This window comes from Carcharhinus amblyrhynchos, chromosome 27 (assembly GCF_965287045.1).
Source record: "Carcharhinus amblyrhynchos chromosome 27, sCarAmb.v2.hapA, whole genome shotgun sequence".
NCBI classification, from domain to species: Eukaryota; Metazoa; Chordata; class Chondrichthyes; order Carcharhiniformes; family Carcharhinidae; genus Carcharhinus; species Carcharhinus amblyrhynchos.
Genome location: NC_137350.1, coordinates 6201172 through 6218436, shown reverse-complemented (window position 1 = coordinate 6218436; position 17265 = coordinate 6201172). Strand labels below are relative to the sequence as shown.

At 41.4% G+C, this 17265-nt stretch overlaps 1 protein-coding gene across 3 annotated transcripts in view; it reads left to right on the top strand.

Moving 5' to 3' along the window:
- Positions 1 to 17265, top strand: part of map3k3 (mitogen-activated protein kinase kinase kinase 3) — a 120088-nt gene that overhangs the window by 52580 nt on the left and 50243 nt on the right. For all 3 annotated transcript variants that reach the window (XR_013889564.1, XM_080213945.1, XM_080213946.1), the window contains 4 exons: positions 3427 to 3560; positions 10863 to 10936; positions 11861 to 11928; positions 14599 to 14691. Coding sequence is in view for 2 of the 3 variants with exons in the window: in XM_080213945.1 (XP_080070071.1) it covers positions 3427 to 3560; positions 10863 to 10936; positions 11861 to 11928; positions 14599 to 14691 (369 nt within the window). In the remaining variant the exon portion in view is untranslated. The remainder of the gene's footprint in view (positions 1 to 3426; positions 3561 to 10862; positions 10937 to 11860; positions 11929 to 14598; positions 14692 to 17265) is intronic.

Here is a 17265-nt window from a genome sequence, read left to right as displayed (position 1 = left end):
TTCATAATGTGTGAAGTATGTCGTTGTGTTTGCAACATTATAGGTGCTACATGAATATGGATCTTTCTTTTCTTGATTCCTGATGTGGTTGGTTTTTTTTGCACAGCTGAGCTTGCAATGATAAATTGGAGACAATTTCTTTAAGCAACAAATCGATATCTCATTTTTTTTTACATATCATAGAATCATACCATGCACAAGAGGCTCTTCGTGTCTGCAGTGGCAGAGGAACACCTGACCTAATCCCATTTCCCAGCACTTGGCCTATAGCGCTGAATGTTATGACATGCCAAGTGTTCATTCAGGTACTTTTTAAAGGTTATGAGGTAACCCACCTCCACCACCCTCCCAGGCAGCACATTGCAGACTGACACCACATTCTAGGTAAAAAGATTTTCCTCTCAGTCTCCCTAAACCTCCTGCCCCTCACCTTGAACTTGTGTCCCCTCGTGACACAAAGTAAGGAGAACAGCTGCTCCTTATCCACTCTGTCCATGCCCTTCTGGTTCGATAAGATACCGTTATGCCTTTGACATTAATTGGTGGTTGTTTAGGTGAACATAGCAGTCGCGATGTGCTCTGCAAGATTTGTAAAAATGGAAGTGAGATGAATATCCAATCATTGTGCAATTATTGAGAAAGGTATGTGGGTCAGGACTGGGAGAACTTGACAAGTTGTGCTATGTGATCTTTAACAGCGACAGTAATCAAAACAGGTAGCAGGTTACTGTCTCATCTAAAGAATTGCATCTCTGGAGATGTAGCACTCCACAGTATCTAATCAGATTATATGTAAAGAAAAAAATCAGTGATATTGATTTCTTAAAGAAATGGTCTCCAATTTATCACTGCAAACTCAGCTGCGCAAAAAAACTAACCATGTCAGGTACCAAGAAAAAAAAGACTTGTATTCATGTAGCACCTTTAGTGTTGCAAACACAAGAACACACTTCAGGTATTATGAAGAAAGACTGGTTAGGCTGGCATTGTTTTCCTTAAGAGCAGAGAAGCGTTGGGGGGGGTGAGGGAGGTGCTCATTTGGATGTAATATAATTATGTGGGTAGATAAGAAGAAACATTTCCACTTGGAGGGCTCAATAACCAGCAGGCATCAATTTAAGGTCTGGCTCAGGAGATTTAGAGGCGACTTGAGGAAAACTCTTTTCACATAGAAGGTAGTGGGAATCTGGAACTTGGTGCCTCAGTCGTAGAGGCGGGAATCCTCGCAAAATTAAGAAGCATATGGAATACCATAGCGTACAAGGCTATGGATCAAGTTCTGCAAAGTGGGATTATAATAGATAGGTACTTAGTGGCTGGTGCAGATATGATGAGCCAGAAGGCCACTTTCTGTCCTGTAAAGCTCCAAGACACTACACAGTTACATGCTTTTCATGGGCAGACACAGCAACATTTGCATCCAGCAAAATCTCATTCTGGTTAATGATCCATTAATCTGTTCTCAGTGTTTGAGGAATGAGTATTAGCCAAGGCATTGAACAAATTCCCCTGCTCTTTAAACTGTGCAGTAGAATCTTTAAACGTTTTGTCACACATTCTCCAAGTCTCATAGAATCCCTACCGTGGAAGGCCATCCAGCTCATCAAGTCTGCACTGACTCTCCAAAATAGCATCTTACCCAAACTCTACCCTGTAACCTTGTGTATTTACCCAGCTAATCCCCCTTACCTACACATCTTGGGACACTAAGGAACAATTTAGCATAGCCAATCAACCTAACCTGCACGTCTGTGGAGTGTGAGAAGAAACCAGAGCACCTGGAGGAAACTCGCGCAGTCTCGAAGAGAACATGCAAACTCCACACTGACAGTCACCTAAGGCTGAAATTGAATCTGGGTACCTGGCGCTGCAAGTGCTAACCACTGTGCCACCCTTACTTAGATGTCAGCCTTTCTAATTTGTGACGCATACCCAGTTGAGCCAGTTCAAGCTCCACTCTAATCTTCATTGTTCTATTCATATTATTTGGGCATGTGACATTCCTCCCTTTCTCCAACTGTCCCCATCCAAATGCACTGAATATGTCTGATGACTTGGTGGTAAAGTGCCACCAGATGCAGAAGACAGGCATATACCAGAAGGTGGCAGGTTGAAAACCAGTCACTTCTGCTGGAAATGGCCTGTGCAGATATCAGCTGATAGGAATCTACTCGGCTGTATTACTCAACGTAGTGGAATAGCCTGCTGACATTCATTGTTTTGTCTGCAATGTGAAGAGAAGGCAATGGGCAAGCTATGAGAGGATGTTAATATATATCGAGCGGTATTGTAAGAGAATCTGTGCTGCGTCATCGATAGGAGGGGTGGGCAGAGGGAGGGATGGAGGAATGAGAAAATTATAAAAGAAAAATGTCCAACTTTAAGATGATGAGCAAAAATGCCTGTACATAGTACATGCATTGAGTATACAAACATAGCAGATTTTCATTGTGAAGACTATAAAATATTCTGAGTACAGAAACCTGCAATATTTCATCTTTACACACAAAAGCACTCATGATTTGCAAACTAATGTAGACTAATGGGAAAGGCTGAATGCAAATAACAAGTATGAGGTACAGTATGCAGAATTGTTTCACTTGTGTTATTCAGGTTGTATGATCCCAGGGAGATGCTCTACTTTTATCTCTTGATTGTGCTGTGCATTCACAGTTGCTTATGTCATGCACGTTGGCATGTGAGCTATGATCATTATAAAAGGTCTGACAGAGTACTGTGGGGAGAAATGCAGGCATTGCACAAAGCTTCCTGTGCCCAATTTAGTTTGCATTGCATCTTAATAGTCAGACTATCTGTAAATATGAGTTGATCCAGACTTTGGTGTCATATATTTGATGACCAGATAAGCTTCTGACTGCACATCTATGGCATCGGCTATTACCCTGCATTAACTTGAGATGATTCAAAACACTGCTGCCTGTTTCCAAACTTGCGCTAGCTCTTTGTCCATGACGCCTGTATTCATTGGCCTATATCAGTTCAGGGTTAAGTGCTGAGATTTTAAAATTTTCATCTTTGTTTTCAAATCCCTCCATAGCTTTATCCTCTGTTATCTCCTCCAGCTGCAAAACCTTCCAAGATATTGGTGCTCCTTTAATTCTGGCCTCCAGATCTCTGCAGCCATACATTAGTTGCAAAGGCCCTAAGCTCTAGAATTCCCTCACCAGTTCTCTTGACTCTCTAACTATCTTCCCTGCTTGGTCATTTGATCATCTGCCCTTCTTTCTCCTTAAATGGTTCAGTGTTAATTTTTGCTTTATAACACTTCTGTGAAATGCCTTGAGACATTTCAATATGTTGAAGGTGTTACAGTTTTGCACAGCATTTAAAGATGTAAGATAGTTGCTAGCTCATGTATTAAAACTGTAGATTTCTGCACAGCTGAGTAAGATTGTTCTCATGCAGGCTCTCAGAACACAGGTCGAAGCTCACCACCCCCAGGGTATGTACCAGAACGACAACAGCGAATCGCTCGCCAAGGATCCTACACCAGCATTCACAGTGAAGGGGAATTCATTCCTGAGAACGTGGAACAATGTGTGAGTAAAGATTTTGCTCTGTAATGTTCTTTAAACCATACAAAAGAAAAATCAGGATTTTAAATGAGGAAGTAACAGTAAGTAACCTATCTATACACCTTTGAAGAGGTTACATTGGAGCACTTTCATACAGGGATTCTGACTGTGTTTACATTATCCAGTACTGAACTGCTAGCTTGCCAAGGTGTTTGGGTTGAATTGAAGGCCTACATATGCATGACTAGAGGATGGAGAAGAGTGTTGGCAGCACTACCAGATTATCTGTGTTGCCACAATCTCTGGCTTAACATGTCTTTTGTCCACACCAGTGGACTTTGTCAAGCTGAGTCTAGTTGTCTCTTCTCATTTTCTTAAACCAAATTTGTCTGTCAGAGAATGGTAGCAGCTAGACAAAGCCTGATCTCCCTGATCATTGAGTTGTCTGATGGAGGATATAACTTTAGAAGCCACATCTGTACAAACAAATCACTGCAAACGTTGATCAAGGAGTTGGTACTGAGATGACGTTGAGCGTAATAAGCGAGGCATGTTCTAGGTTTGATCTTAACCTGCATTGCTGTCATTTTCAGCCAATTTGTGATCTGCCTAATTGTGAGCTCCATGCATGTCCCCTTATTGTCTAAGGTATCCTCTGTCCTGGGTTCAAATTGTCATCACCTGTAAGAATAATAAAGCCACATCTTCTTGAAAGATGCTGGTGAGTTAACAATGCATGTCATTATAAATGTTTACGTTGACCTATTGCTGATCAGTTTTTGCAGCTGTAATGTTTGCTTTGAACAAACAGCATCTCAACTTGCTTCCCTCTTCAAGAACCTGCTGGACTTGTGCATTAAGTGCCCAGTTGAGTCACATTCCTTTAGATAAGTTGTTGTTGGACTCTCCCAGTAGGTAGATGTCAGACAGGTGGCCCACAGCCACACATTGTGGATGCTTATTTTTCAATCAATTTACTCTTTAATAAACACTTGAAAAATTAAAAGCTGTACTTAGAATAAATTAGATCTTTCCAAAAGGCAAATACATCTATATTTACCAATAGCAATAAAGGTACAATATGGACTATGGTATTTGTCTGCTTCACTGCATTATTTTGATTTACAGCTGTTTTATAATTATTTGCCCACTAACCTTGATCCTTTTCTTTTGTGGACTTAATGCCATTGCAAGTATAGATAAATCGTTCGTTCTCTGAGTGTACCACGATGTCCTGGACAGCATTTGTGTCTCAATCAACATTGCAGAAAAACAGATTGTTCATTTTGGCTGTTGTTTGTGACAGTTTGCTGTATTTCTTACATTACAACCGTGACTACACTCTTTCAGTAAATGCGCTATGGCCACTTTAGTGTGATGTGACGTAATAACAAATTTGCAGCGAGCAGCTGCTTGGCGAGCTGGTGCCATGATGGCGGTACTTCACAAGTGCATACTGAGCTGTCACTATGTACAGGATGGTGTGTCCTGCATGCAACAGGACCAGTAAAGGAGCAGCTTCTTATGCCCCTTGCACGGCTGCAATGAACGTTAAGGACATGCTTCCGCACTGAGTGGGGGTGAATCATTCCAGGTGGGCCTCTGTCTGACATTGACGTGCCTGCAATCCCACAGAGTTCAATCCTGAATTTTTGCAAATATATTCTGTTCTCTTAATTTACTTCTGCAACTTTTTCAACCCAGAACTGAGAGCTCCGGCAGACAGACCACCTGTCACCAAGCTGTGCCTGTGCTGCAGATGGTGGTGTTGTGCCAGTACAAACCTCAATGACTCATCTTCTGTCAACGACCTCATTGATAGTAGGACAGGACCTCCCCTTTATTCAGCACATATACACATCCTCTTTCTCTCTTCCTACGTAAGTCGTTTAGTCTGCTTGGACCTGCTCCCAAAATGCCACTAACCCCCTTTTATTTAAGTTAGAGTGCACATTTTATATCCTCAAAATGTTCCGAAGCACTTTAAAGCTAAAGAATGTGACGTTACTGTTGTAATGAAGGAAACACAGCAGCCAATTTGTGCACAGCATGATCCCACAAATGATAATGCAATTGTCTGTTTCAGTGATGTTGGTTGAGGGATAGCAATTGGCCAGCGCAAGTAGGGCAGATGGAGTTTGATGTGTTATTCAGCAGATGGTTCTTCCCACGTTAAGGTGGCAGGGAAGGGGAAGGTGCGAGTGTGCCCAGAGAATGAGGGCATAGGGACTTTTACCACCATGTTTCATTGATTTATAGTGCTTAGTGTGGCACATCAGTGAAATTCAGACTGTCCCGCATATGTTGTCTTCAAGCTCTTTAGATCAAAAGCATTTTGAAGCATAACCACTATTTTGGAAACCAACCTGCATTGGCAAAATCCCAGAAGCAGTAAATCAGGCTTATTTTTTGGTGGCATTGATTTGAGGGAGGGTTTTGAGGCAGGTGCTAGGAGTACTCTTCCAGTAGAATTATTGGCTGTCCTGTGCATTACTGAGGATGCACTACATCGCCAAGTGCTCTCCAGCTAACAAGGATAGCCCTTTCCTGTTGCTCCCGTCTGTCATCACTGAAACAATTAGTTTAAATATTTTAAACTTAAAACCAAAACTGCAGGTGCTGGAAATATGTAACAGTCACCGTCTGTAAAGAAAACATGTCAATCCCCTCATCAGAGCTAAACAATAAGCATCGTTTGAGTAAAGTTAGGGGAAATTGAAGATAGAAGAAAATACTCTGCAGAGAGGAAGTTTGTCAGATTCATTGCACTGCACTGAAGAACTGTCGAGGCAATGAAAAAGCTGGGAGTTTATTTTAAATTTTGCCCCATTTTACTTAAATACAGTCAGTGGAGGATTCACACTATAATGTTTCCAGTGGCATTTCGCTGAACATGCTTCTGAGGGAGCTGTGTGATGAAATCCCATTGAGTTCTTCAAATAACTTTGAGACAGAGGATGGCAATTTAGCTTTACTGTTCTTACTAAGGGGGCTTGTAGCCCATACTTGTGTATTTGTTATTCCAACGCATGTTCTGCAGCTGTGGTTTGATTAATTCACCATCAACATTCTTTTTCTTCCATGAAGTGTAGAAGCTCCAATGTGTCCTTGGTACCCCCAGGCAAGAACATTTCAGACGTGTAATTTCCTCTTGAATGTGTGAATTCTTCATCTCAATAAAAAGGCGTTCTCATGTCTTGCATAGTTTTATTCAACCTTTTCATTTCACTGAATATGTTTGCAAGATACACCAGCTTAGCCAGTTACATATCACCACTCAGCATATCAGTAAGTTCAGGATTTATATCAGCTAAGAATTTGTGTGCATCAACTCTGAAATTAAATGTACGGGAATAGATCCTGCTTCGGGATAGTCATCTACCAGGTAGGGCAGTGGTTAGCATTGCTGCCTCTCAGTACTAGGGACCCGGGTTCAATCCCGGGCTCAGATCACTGTCTTTTGTGGAGTTCGCACATTCTCCCTGTCCATGTGGGTTCCCTCTGAGTGCACTGATTTCCTCCCACACTTCAAAAATATGCAGGTTACATTGATTGGCCAAGCTAAATTGCCCCTTCGTGTTATGGGAGTTAGCAGGGTAGATACGTGGGTTCGGAGTATGGGACCTGGGTGGGATTGCTTTCGGTGCAGCCTTGATGGGCCAAGTGGCCGCCTCCTGCACTGTATGATTTCACCTCATTGTGCTCGGGAACAGAATTGTGTATGGCATCCAATTCCTCACAAGGTGCAGCAGACCTGGAGCTCTTGCTCTGGATTTAATAAATTTTATGACTGTGTTGAGAACAAAGTGACAACCTGGTTCAATATCTTAGATGACAAATGCCTCTTGGAGTAAGATATGTTCAAGTAGCACAAGATGGAGCACCTTTTCTTTTTTGCTCAATACCAGAATCGTTCCTTGTGATTGCTGCAACCTCATTGGTGCAGAGCCCAGTGTAGTTGACCCAGCTGATTTTACCTAATATTAGGAAATTATTTAGCTTTTCAGACATGTTGTCTTGAGCTCTTTGCAAAATGAGTTTCATTTTATTTCCTTATTCCACAAGATAGGCAAGTTAGTACAATATTTTGGAATGCCTGTGGATTCATCAACTTGTTTAGCAAAAGGATTGTTAATCAACAATCTCTTCTGACATTAGATCAATCTAATTTGACATCATTGTTTTTTTCAAGTTTCTTTTCCTTATGCGTTCCATCTGTCATTTCACTGGCACGCAGCACTGTTAACTCAGTAAATGGATATGTTTTGGTTTATTTTGGCGATCTTTTATGACACTCTGGTGAGATTATAAGCTATTCATCAGTGCGAGTTGTAGATTTTATTACTGCTTCAGTCCTGAACATTCCTTTAATCTTTTGCCCAAAAAGGAAATGTTGCTTGTTCTTATTGCAATTTATGCTTAGTAATTTAACATCTTAGTAATTTGGAAGGTTTCAGAGATTCATAGGACAGTTGTTGTGCACAAATTCTATGCTGCAGTTTATGTATTTCTCCACTTTCAGAAGAAATAAAACCAAAATTCAAGCAGCTGTCTTTGTATTTCATCAGTTTTATAGGGCTGATGGTTATTTTTAATTATTCCTTCATCATGAAAGCTTTCGGCCATTAGTGTTCAACTTGATGAAGGAAGTTCTGTATTATCATTTGAGAATTTTGTTTAGAAACTGATGGCCACATTAAAATGTATTCCTTTATCTCAGTCTCATTATAGGTGCTTACAGTTATTTTTCCTGGTATAATTTTCCTCGCTCCTTTAAAAAAAATTGTACATTTACGTTATATGCCCACTTGCTTCCCAGAGCCTGCTCCATGCTATCAACCGTTTGCTTAACGTGAAATGAGTCAACAGCAAAAAGCACAGTTTTCACTATTGGTTCATTTTGTACAAACTCGGTTTGACTGGGCCAAAGTTCCAGGCGGACACATTTTAGTTCTGAAACAAAGCACTTTGATATAGAACCCCAACACAGTACTGAAAGTCAGTGACTCGAATTGATCACAGCAGTAATGATGGATAAAACATGAGAGAATGGAAAAATAAGCAGGTCCTGAGTGACTTTACACACCCAGCCTCATCTCCATTAAACTCTTCATAATAAAGGCAGCCCTTCTTCCCTTTCCTCTTCTGTATTCCTTCAGAGATAGAGTAGCATCAACTGAAAGGACGCAATCATTCATTCTAGGTCTTTCCATCTGTTGTGCATGCACATGGTTGTGAATATAAGTTTGAGATGAGGGGGCGAAACTGTGAAAACATCTTGAGTTTTGAACACAGAATAAGAAAAAGAAGGATGGAATTATACCAGATCATGATGATTACTGCCATGTCACAACCCAGAAGAATCTCCTTCTTTCCACTTCACATTTTTTACTGAGATAAGCCCACGGAAGTCAGTGATATCAGAGAAACTTATCCGACCGCATTGCAAAAGGTCTCCAACTGTGAAAACCTCCCATGTGCAGTCTTTGTATCAGAGATTATTCCAGTCACCTCACTATACAGGGGAATAAGACTACTGGTGGGGGAAACATCTCATGGGCAACCATTGAAGGGTCAAATGTCAGACCCCTGGTTGAGAAACCCTGCAGTAGCAAATCAAACAGAAAGTAAAGAGAAGAACTGAAAGAGGAAATGAGGGATAAAAAGAGTTTACAAAAATCAATTAATGGGTAAAATAAAAGGGAACCCAAAAGTCTTTTGTAAATGTATAAATAGAAAAGGATTGTCAAATGAAGGGTGGGGTTGATTTAGGACCAAAAAGGAGATCTGTGCAGGCAGAAGGCATGGCTGAAATACTAAATGACACTTGTCTTCACTAAAGAGTAGATGCTGCCAATGTCACTGTTAAGGAAGAAGATTAAAAATAAAGTGAAGATACTTAAAAGATTGGCGGCGCTCGGAAGGGGAAAAGTCAGCTGGTCCAATTGAGATGCTAGGTTGCTGAGGGAAGTAAAAGGGAGATTGCAGTGGCATTGACCACAATTTTCTATTCCTCAAATGTGGGATGGTGCCAAAGGACTGCAGGATTGCAATTTTTCACTCAAACTGTCAAAAAAGGGGAGGGGAATAAACCCACCAACTTATAGACCTGTCAGCCCAACATCAATGGTGGGAAAACCTTTTAGAGACAGTGACACGAGACACAGTTAATTTAGCTGGCATGAATTTGTTAAAAGCAAATGGTGTTTGGGTTCTTTGAAATAACATGTCTGATTTTTGTGTGTGAACTTTCAAAAGACATTCCATAAAGTGTTGCATCATAAACTTGTCAAAAGAATTGAAGCTTATGGGATTAATAAGGCAGTGGCAGTGTGCATACAAAACTAATGGACTGAAAGCAGAGAGCAGCTATACCTAGTTATTTTTTAAACTGGAAGGAAGAATACATTGGTCTTCCTCAGCATTGTAATGGGACCATTGCTTTTTTTTGATATGCATCAGTGAGCATGGGTATATGAGGCATAATTTCATCATAATCATCACTTCTGTCATGAAATTTCTCCTGCTTTCCGCCCTATCAAAGACCCTTGCCTTTGATCTTTTTCCCTGCCCTTTCCTCTGCCTCTGTACTTCCTTGAAAACTGTTACATCCCTAACGTTTTCCAGTTCTGACTAACGATTAGTAACCTGAAATGTGAATCCTGTTTCGCTTTCCACTGCTGCGGCAAACTTGCTGAATATTTTCAGTGCTTTTGGTTTTTATCTCTTGCTTTCTAAAGTTCTCACTTTTCTCAGTGGGCCTGTTTCTGAGCCTCCCTTGCCTGCATCTCAAAGCTTGGAAGAATTGGAGCAAAGGTCCCAATTTTACTGAAGGAAACGTAGCTTTTCACAATACTTTGAATGTTTTAAGCTTTTTTTAAACTTCATTTATAAAACAAACATCATCATGGTTAATGCATCTAATACTGAGGTTGGATTGCTTTATCTCACAGGTTTTTCAGTCTTCTATGGTTTTCGAGGCTTAAATCATTTGTCTGTTAGATAACTTCAGAAAATGTACCACTGAGGACGTCTCGTGTTATTATAGCATCAGTGCAGGAACTCTTGTTACATATGGCCTGAATTACCATCCTGGCCTTTCATGATTCTGTGTTTGTATTGAAATCAGTGTTGCTGAAAAGTCCTTTGTCTAACACATCTTTCAAACCAAGTTTGCAGTTTTAACTGTGGCCTATCTTGGTGGATTTCTCTACAATTTGTACCACTGCTATCCGTGGAAGTGAAACTGGAATTTAAATTTTAAGCAAAATTTATACAGTAGTTTGCAGAAAACGTAAACTAATGCCAATGTAATGTTCCATGCAGATCTACGAACCCCAGAGCAGTGCTGAGAACTCCATATCGGGCAGCTGCCAGTCCTTGGATAGGAGAGCAGACAGGTAACTGCACACAGGGGTCCCTTCTCTTTATCCAATGCTGTAAGCCTTTCAGAAATGAGTCTTGATGTTGAGACAGTGTCAGTAACACCCTGTGTTCACTCCTGGGTTCACTCCAAGTAATATAGTGCATTGGTGGGAATGGAATGGAGACATTGCAGGTGATCTCAGCATTCTGGGTTAGGATAGGGAAAAACAGCCAAAGTTTCTCCTCCTTATCACTGTTCAGCTGTTAGTGAATGCCGGGGTTTGGATCTAACCATAACTCTTGACCACCTGGTCTGCTGCGGTGTTGGAATGGCCCCCTGATGCTCATGGTTCAGTTCTTTGATAATTGAACAAAGCACCAGAAACCCAGTAAGTGCCACTGAACTCTATTCTGGTGGGAATCAAGGGAAGAAAAACTAACAGAGGGAAATATGTATAAACACTTGAAGTGCCGGAAGCAGCATGGCTACAGAGCAGGGCTGGCACCGATACAGCCAGATGGCTGCTTTTGCATCAGAGCTTTTCTATGCTTCTTATGTTTTCAGGGAACTTTACTGTGAGCAGTTCAAAAATGACAGTTTGCGTAACATTTTCCATAAGCAAAATGTTTTTATTTCAGCAGCTCTGAACAGTTGGAGCTGTCTGTTCTGATTAATGCCATCCAGCAGGCTGGCTGGGCAATTCCACCTGTGATTTTGGCTATGACCGTACCCATGCCACTTTATATTTGCCTATCTCAGTGATTAACAATGGCACCAGAGAAAAGTGAGTGCCTCATGGCCGCTACTTACAAATCAAACTTGCATAGTTATACTTTCCAGCAAAATAATCAACAGGATTTTGCCTTTGACATTAATATTAGGTTGAGCAGTAGCAACAATAAAAGGTCAGCCACTGCATGTGCTGACATTGCTAACTAACTTATTTTTAAATTTTCAGTCCCTCATATCGGAAGTCTCGCATGTCCAGAGCACAGAGCTACCCTGACAACAGGCAGCTGTACTTGGGTAGGTTTGAGAGTGAACTCATTAACTTGCTGCTTTCTGATTCACAGAAAAGGTATTGAACATCTTCTATTGTTCTTCATTGTCTCTTCAAAAGGCTCTACTGTAGCGAGAGTAGAACATATTGTGGAAGTTGTTCATGTTCAGCTTCATGCCCATCTCACTTCTGAGACCTTGGTTTGAATCCATTCCAGCACAGTCACAAAGGTAGCTGTGGTATGGGAAAAGGAATTCGGATTGGCACGAATTTGCGAATAGGTGCTTGTTCCTTTAAAGATGCTGAGGTACTTTGGTAGAGTATAGCAGCAACAAATTTCTCCAATGTTGTTGTTGCCCCTGACATTGTTATTCTTGCAATTGTTCCAATGAGTGCAAGGTGATGTGCTTTAACAAAATGAATTTTTATCAGCAATACTCAAGTTCTATAATACCAAACAATTTTATATAAAGCCTTTTACATAATAAAGTGTCCTTACTTACGTAGAAAAACAATGTAATATTAAGCCATGCCAGCTGGTGATGGGATAATTGTCCAAAAGTTTGGGGGAAAAAGAGCATTTTAAGGAGCATCCTAAAGGAAAAAAGAGGGGAGAGAGGTTTAGGGAGGGAATTTCAGAGCTTGGACCAAGTCTTACGCTGATTTTATTGTTAAAATTGGTAATACTCAAGTGGCCACAATTAAATGAGTTCAGATATCTGAGGCTTGTAGGTGATTACAGAAGTAGGAAGGTGTGTCCATGAAAAGATTTGAAAACAAATATGAGAATTTGAAAATGTGGTTGACTCTCAACTGCCTCTGAACAAGTGCAACTAGGGATGGGCAATACATGCTGGCCCACATCCCACAAATGAATTTTTGAAAAATTTGAGGTGTTGTTTTACTGTCCTATGTAGAGTGTAGAGTGAAAGATGAATGGGACTTGGTGTGTGAAGCATTGGAATAGGCAAGTCTAGATGTAACAGTAGTGTGACATCATTCTACATCCAATTTACGCTGTATGCTTTGGGAAATGCTTATTGGGAAAGTCTTGAGGGAACTTCGCTTTACATGTGGACTGGGAGCACTTGCTCCTGAGAGAGATTTCCATTTCCTAGCAATGTTTGCAGAGCTGTTCACAACGTAGTATTAGGGACTAGACTTCATTTGATGCTGGATAGTCACTGATGTTGAGTAAACTGACATTAGATAAACTGGCCTGATGAACCTTTTAGTGCCTGGAACTTACCATGACTGATGGGCAGTAAACTGCGTATCAAGGGCATGCAGAAACTTTATCCAGGCTAGCTTAAATAAGAGTGTGCAAGCACAACTATGACTCAATGCATTAGTTACAGATTTGACTACACTTTAAGTCATACCTAGAAACATAGAAAATAGGTGCAGGAGTAGGCCATTCGGCCCTTCAAGCCTACAGCACCATTCAATATGATCATGACTGATCATGCACTTTACATCCCACTCCCACATTCTCTCCATGCCATTGCTCCCTTTAGCCACAAGGGCCACTTCCAGCTCCCTCTTGAAAATATCTAATGAACTGGCCCCAACAACTTTGTGGTAGAAAATTCCACAGGTTCACAATTCTGAGCAAAGAAGTTCTTCCTCATTTCAGTCCTGAATGGCTCATCCCTTCTTAGCCTGTGACCCTCCCAGTTCTGCACTTCCCCAACATTGAGAACATTTTTCCTGCATGTAGCCTGTCCAGTCCCCTCAGGATTTTATATGTTTTTAATGAGATCCCCTCTCGTTCTTCTAAATTCCAGTGAGTACAAGCCCAGTTGATCCAGTCTCTCTTCATATGTCAGTCCTACCATTCCATAAATCAGTCTGGTGAACCTTCGCTGGACTCCCTCATTAGCAAGAATGTTTTTCCTCAGACTAGGAGACCAAAACTGCACACGATACTCGAGATGTGGCCTCACCAAGGCCTTGTATAACTACAGCAAGACATGCCGTCTTGCTATGAAGGCCAGCATGCCATTAGCTTTCCTCACTGTCTGGTGAACCTGCATGCCAGCCTTTAGCAACTGTTCCACCATGACATCCAGGTCACATTGCACTTCCCCTTTTCCAAAAAATTCAAATAATAATTTTCCTTTCTGTTTTTGCCATCAAAGTGGATAACATCACATTTATCCACAATATATTGCATTTATCAAGTATATGCCCACTCAGCTAACCATCCAAGTCACCCTGCAGCCTCTCAGCATCCTCCTCACAGCACACACTGCTTATAACGAAACCCACAAAGGAGACAAAGTGAACTTCCCAACTGAGATCCCTGTTTATCAACTTAATCGCAAGGAGTCAGCCTCATTGAATGAGATGCATTTGCCAAAACGCTGTGCAAGTAAGATTGTAGCACCCAGGATTGGGCTACATTGTATAAGCTTGAATGCAATATTCTCCACAGCCAGTAGCCTGTCCTTTACTTTGTAAAGTGCCTGAAGGGACCCAAAGAAATCATGCAGCAAGAGTCAGTGCCTTCATGGTAAGTTGGGAGAAAATGGACAAATGGGAAAGGCGTTGACACTGCATTGAAACTGACGCTTTGGGGTCCTGCATACATGAAAAGGATCGTACGTGATTGGACTTGGAAGAGATTTAGTTTTCTCTGTGAATTTATTTACAATCCTGAAATTTCACTGAGTCCTTCCGTGTTTCTTTTTCAGATCGTGAGAACCATGCCTATGACAAGGCTGGGAAAGGGGGGACCTATCCCCGACAGTTCCATATGTCTGTCCACCAGAAAGATTATGGTGATGGTGAGTTTGAAGCGAGGTGCATTAACTGGAGGTATCACTGGAGGAGTGAGTAAAGGACAGCTTTAACAGAGGCACACCACAGAGCGCAAGTGCACAAAGTGAATGGTTGTATAACAAGCTGCAAGTCTGGTATCTCAGTTGGAATTGTAACTGCAGCAATGTGTTCAGATTTAACGTGAGGATCCTAGTAAAGTTTGTTTATTCCTCACCCACCCCTAATTTTGGGGTTACCTCCTTGCAGCTTGCTGCTCAAGGTGGACTGAGTTGCTGTTGACACTCCATTTGCAGGCAGAGTGTTTCTCCCAGCTGATTCAGGGAATCAGCAAACCTTATTCCGAATGGTGGCTGGCAGTCCTATAGTCATGCTGCTCTGCTAGTGGGTGAACTATATTCTTGCCTGCCTTCTAGATCTTCCCATTACAACTACTCGCAAAGTATTGCGGATGCTAGAAATCTGAGCTGGAAATAAAAAATTTAGCAGCATACGTGGCACCCTGCAGGGAGCAGCACAAAGCTTTGGGTCAGTGAATTTCCACTCAGTTCTGATGAAAAGGGGGTTGTGGCAAAATGATGGACCAAAGGTTCATCTGTCAAATGTTCAAATACAAATGTCAAAATCCCAGCCTCCTGTTGGAATTGTGATCTTAAATTCAGAATAATCTTGAGCTTTTCATGCTGGCTCATAATCACATTACAACAACTGACTTTTAATCTTGCTAAAGCTTGGATTCTGACTGCCTGAAAAGAGGTGAGAATGAAACTTCAGTACCACCTCCTCATTCAATAGAACATAGAACATTACAGTGCAGTACAGGCCCTTCGGCCCCCGCTGTTGCACCGACCAGTGGAACCAATCTAATGACCTTCTAACCTAAACTATTCCAATATTATCCATATGTCTATCCACTGACCATTGGATCCAAATCTCAGCTCCATTAAGACTCCAAGTCGCACAGAATAATGCCCTGAAGAAGGGAGGAGGTGATTGGCAATCATAACAGTTATGACCCACTGTTTTGTTGGCATTACAAATAATAATATTAAACTTCCATTTGTGATTTCCCCACTTGCCAAGTTACAGATAGCTGCCAACAAGAGACTGCCTCTTGAAGAATGTTGGTTGCACCTTGTTTAGGCTGTTTACCTGTAATTGTGTTCTAATCTAAGTAGCCACTCTTCTGGTTGGTGAAGACCATTGGAAGGTCATGGAGGGGGAAGAGGTGGACAAAAACGTAGGGTGGAGTTTTCCAGTCAAATTCCCACCCAGAATCTATGGACGTTTGACTGATCTCCAAATTTTCACTCCTGCACACGCTAATTTTTATCACAAGCGTGACCTGAAAATCCCAGCCATGGTGCTTGATTGCTTCAACTTTTTGTTCTTGCCCCTCTTTTTACTTCTACTTTATGCTGGAATATGTTTTCAAGTGTGGGTTCAGCCCTCCTATTCAGCTGTGGCTCAGTTGGAAGTACTCAAGCCAGAAGGTTATGGTTTGAAGCCCACTCAAGGCTGATACTCCAGTTTAAACTGAAGGAGGTGCTGTCGTTTGGATGAGATATTAAACTAAGACCTTGTCTTCCCCTTGGACGGATATCAAATATCCCACTGCGCTATTTTAAAGATGAGCAAGGGAGTACTTCTCGGTTAAATTTAAAGCAAAATACTACGGATGCTGGAATCTGAAACAAAAAAACAGAAAATGCTGGAAAATTTCAGCAGGTCTGACAGTATCTGTGGGGAGAGATAGAGCTAATATTTCGAGTATAGATGAGTATCATCTAAACTCAAAAACGTTGGCTCTGTTGTCTCCAAACAGATGCTGTCAAACCTGCTGAGTTCTTCACGCTGTTTCTCAAATAACATCGCAAAAACAGGTCATCTGGACATATTCACATTGCTGCGATTGTAGGAATGTATTGCTTGCATATTGACAGTTGTGTTTCCTATATTACAACAGCAATGACACTTCAACATTACTTCATTGGCAGTGAAGCGCTTTGGGATATCCTGAGGCTATGAAAGGTGCTATATAAATGCAAGCTTTTATTTGAGAGATTTTTCTTTCTCCCTCATTACTTCAACATACTCTTGATGTGTGTGGGCTCTATCTCGGATTCCCAACCACACGGACACTTTGAATAAGTTAGCAGTCAGGAATGGTATTGCACCATTCCCCCGTCACCCGGGTGAAACCAGTTGCTGCAGCACCATTATCTCCCTGACTGAAATAAGCTAGTACAGCACAGATTGAGGATCGAGCCTGGGCCCCATTTCCTCTTTGTGGTATGGGGCAGTATAATGTTGGCCATGTACCTGCTCAAATTTTTGTGTAGCTTTAAATTGCAATTGCAACTGCGTAATTTCTGCCATAATTACATGGGATCACGTCACTTTTCAGTATGGAGTTAATGGACAGTGATCACAAAGTAAACCTAACTTATTTGCTCCATGTTCCAAAGGTGTAGAGGCCATTTTTAGCCCCACAACTGTACTGAAGGTACAATATTAGGAGGTTTACCCTCTTAATATCTGTGCCACACAATTCAAGGGCACCTTAGCTTTGATTACTAGTC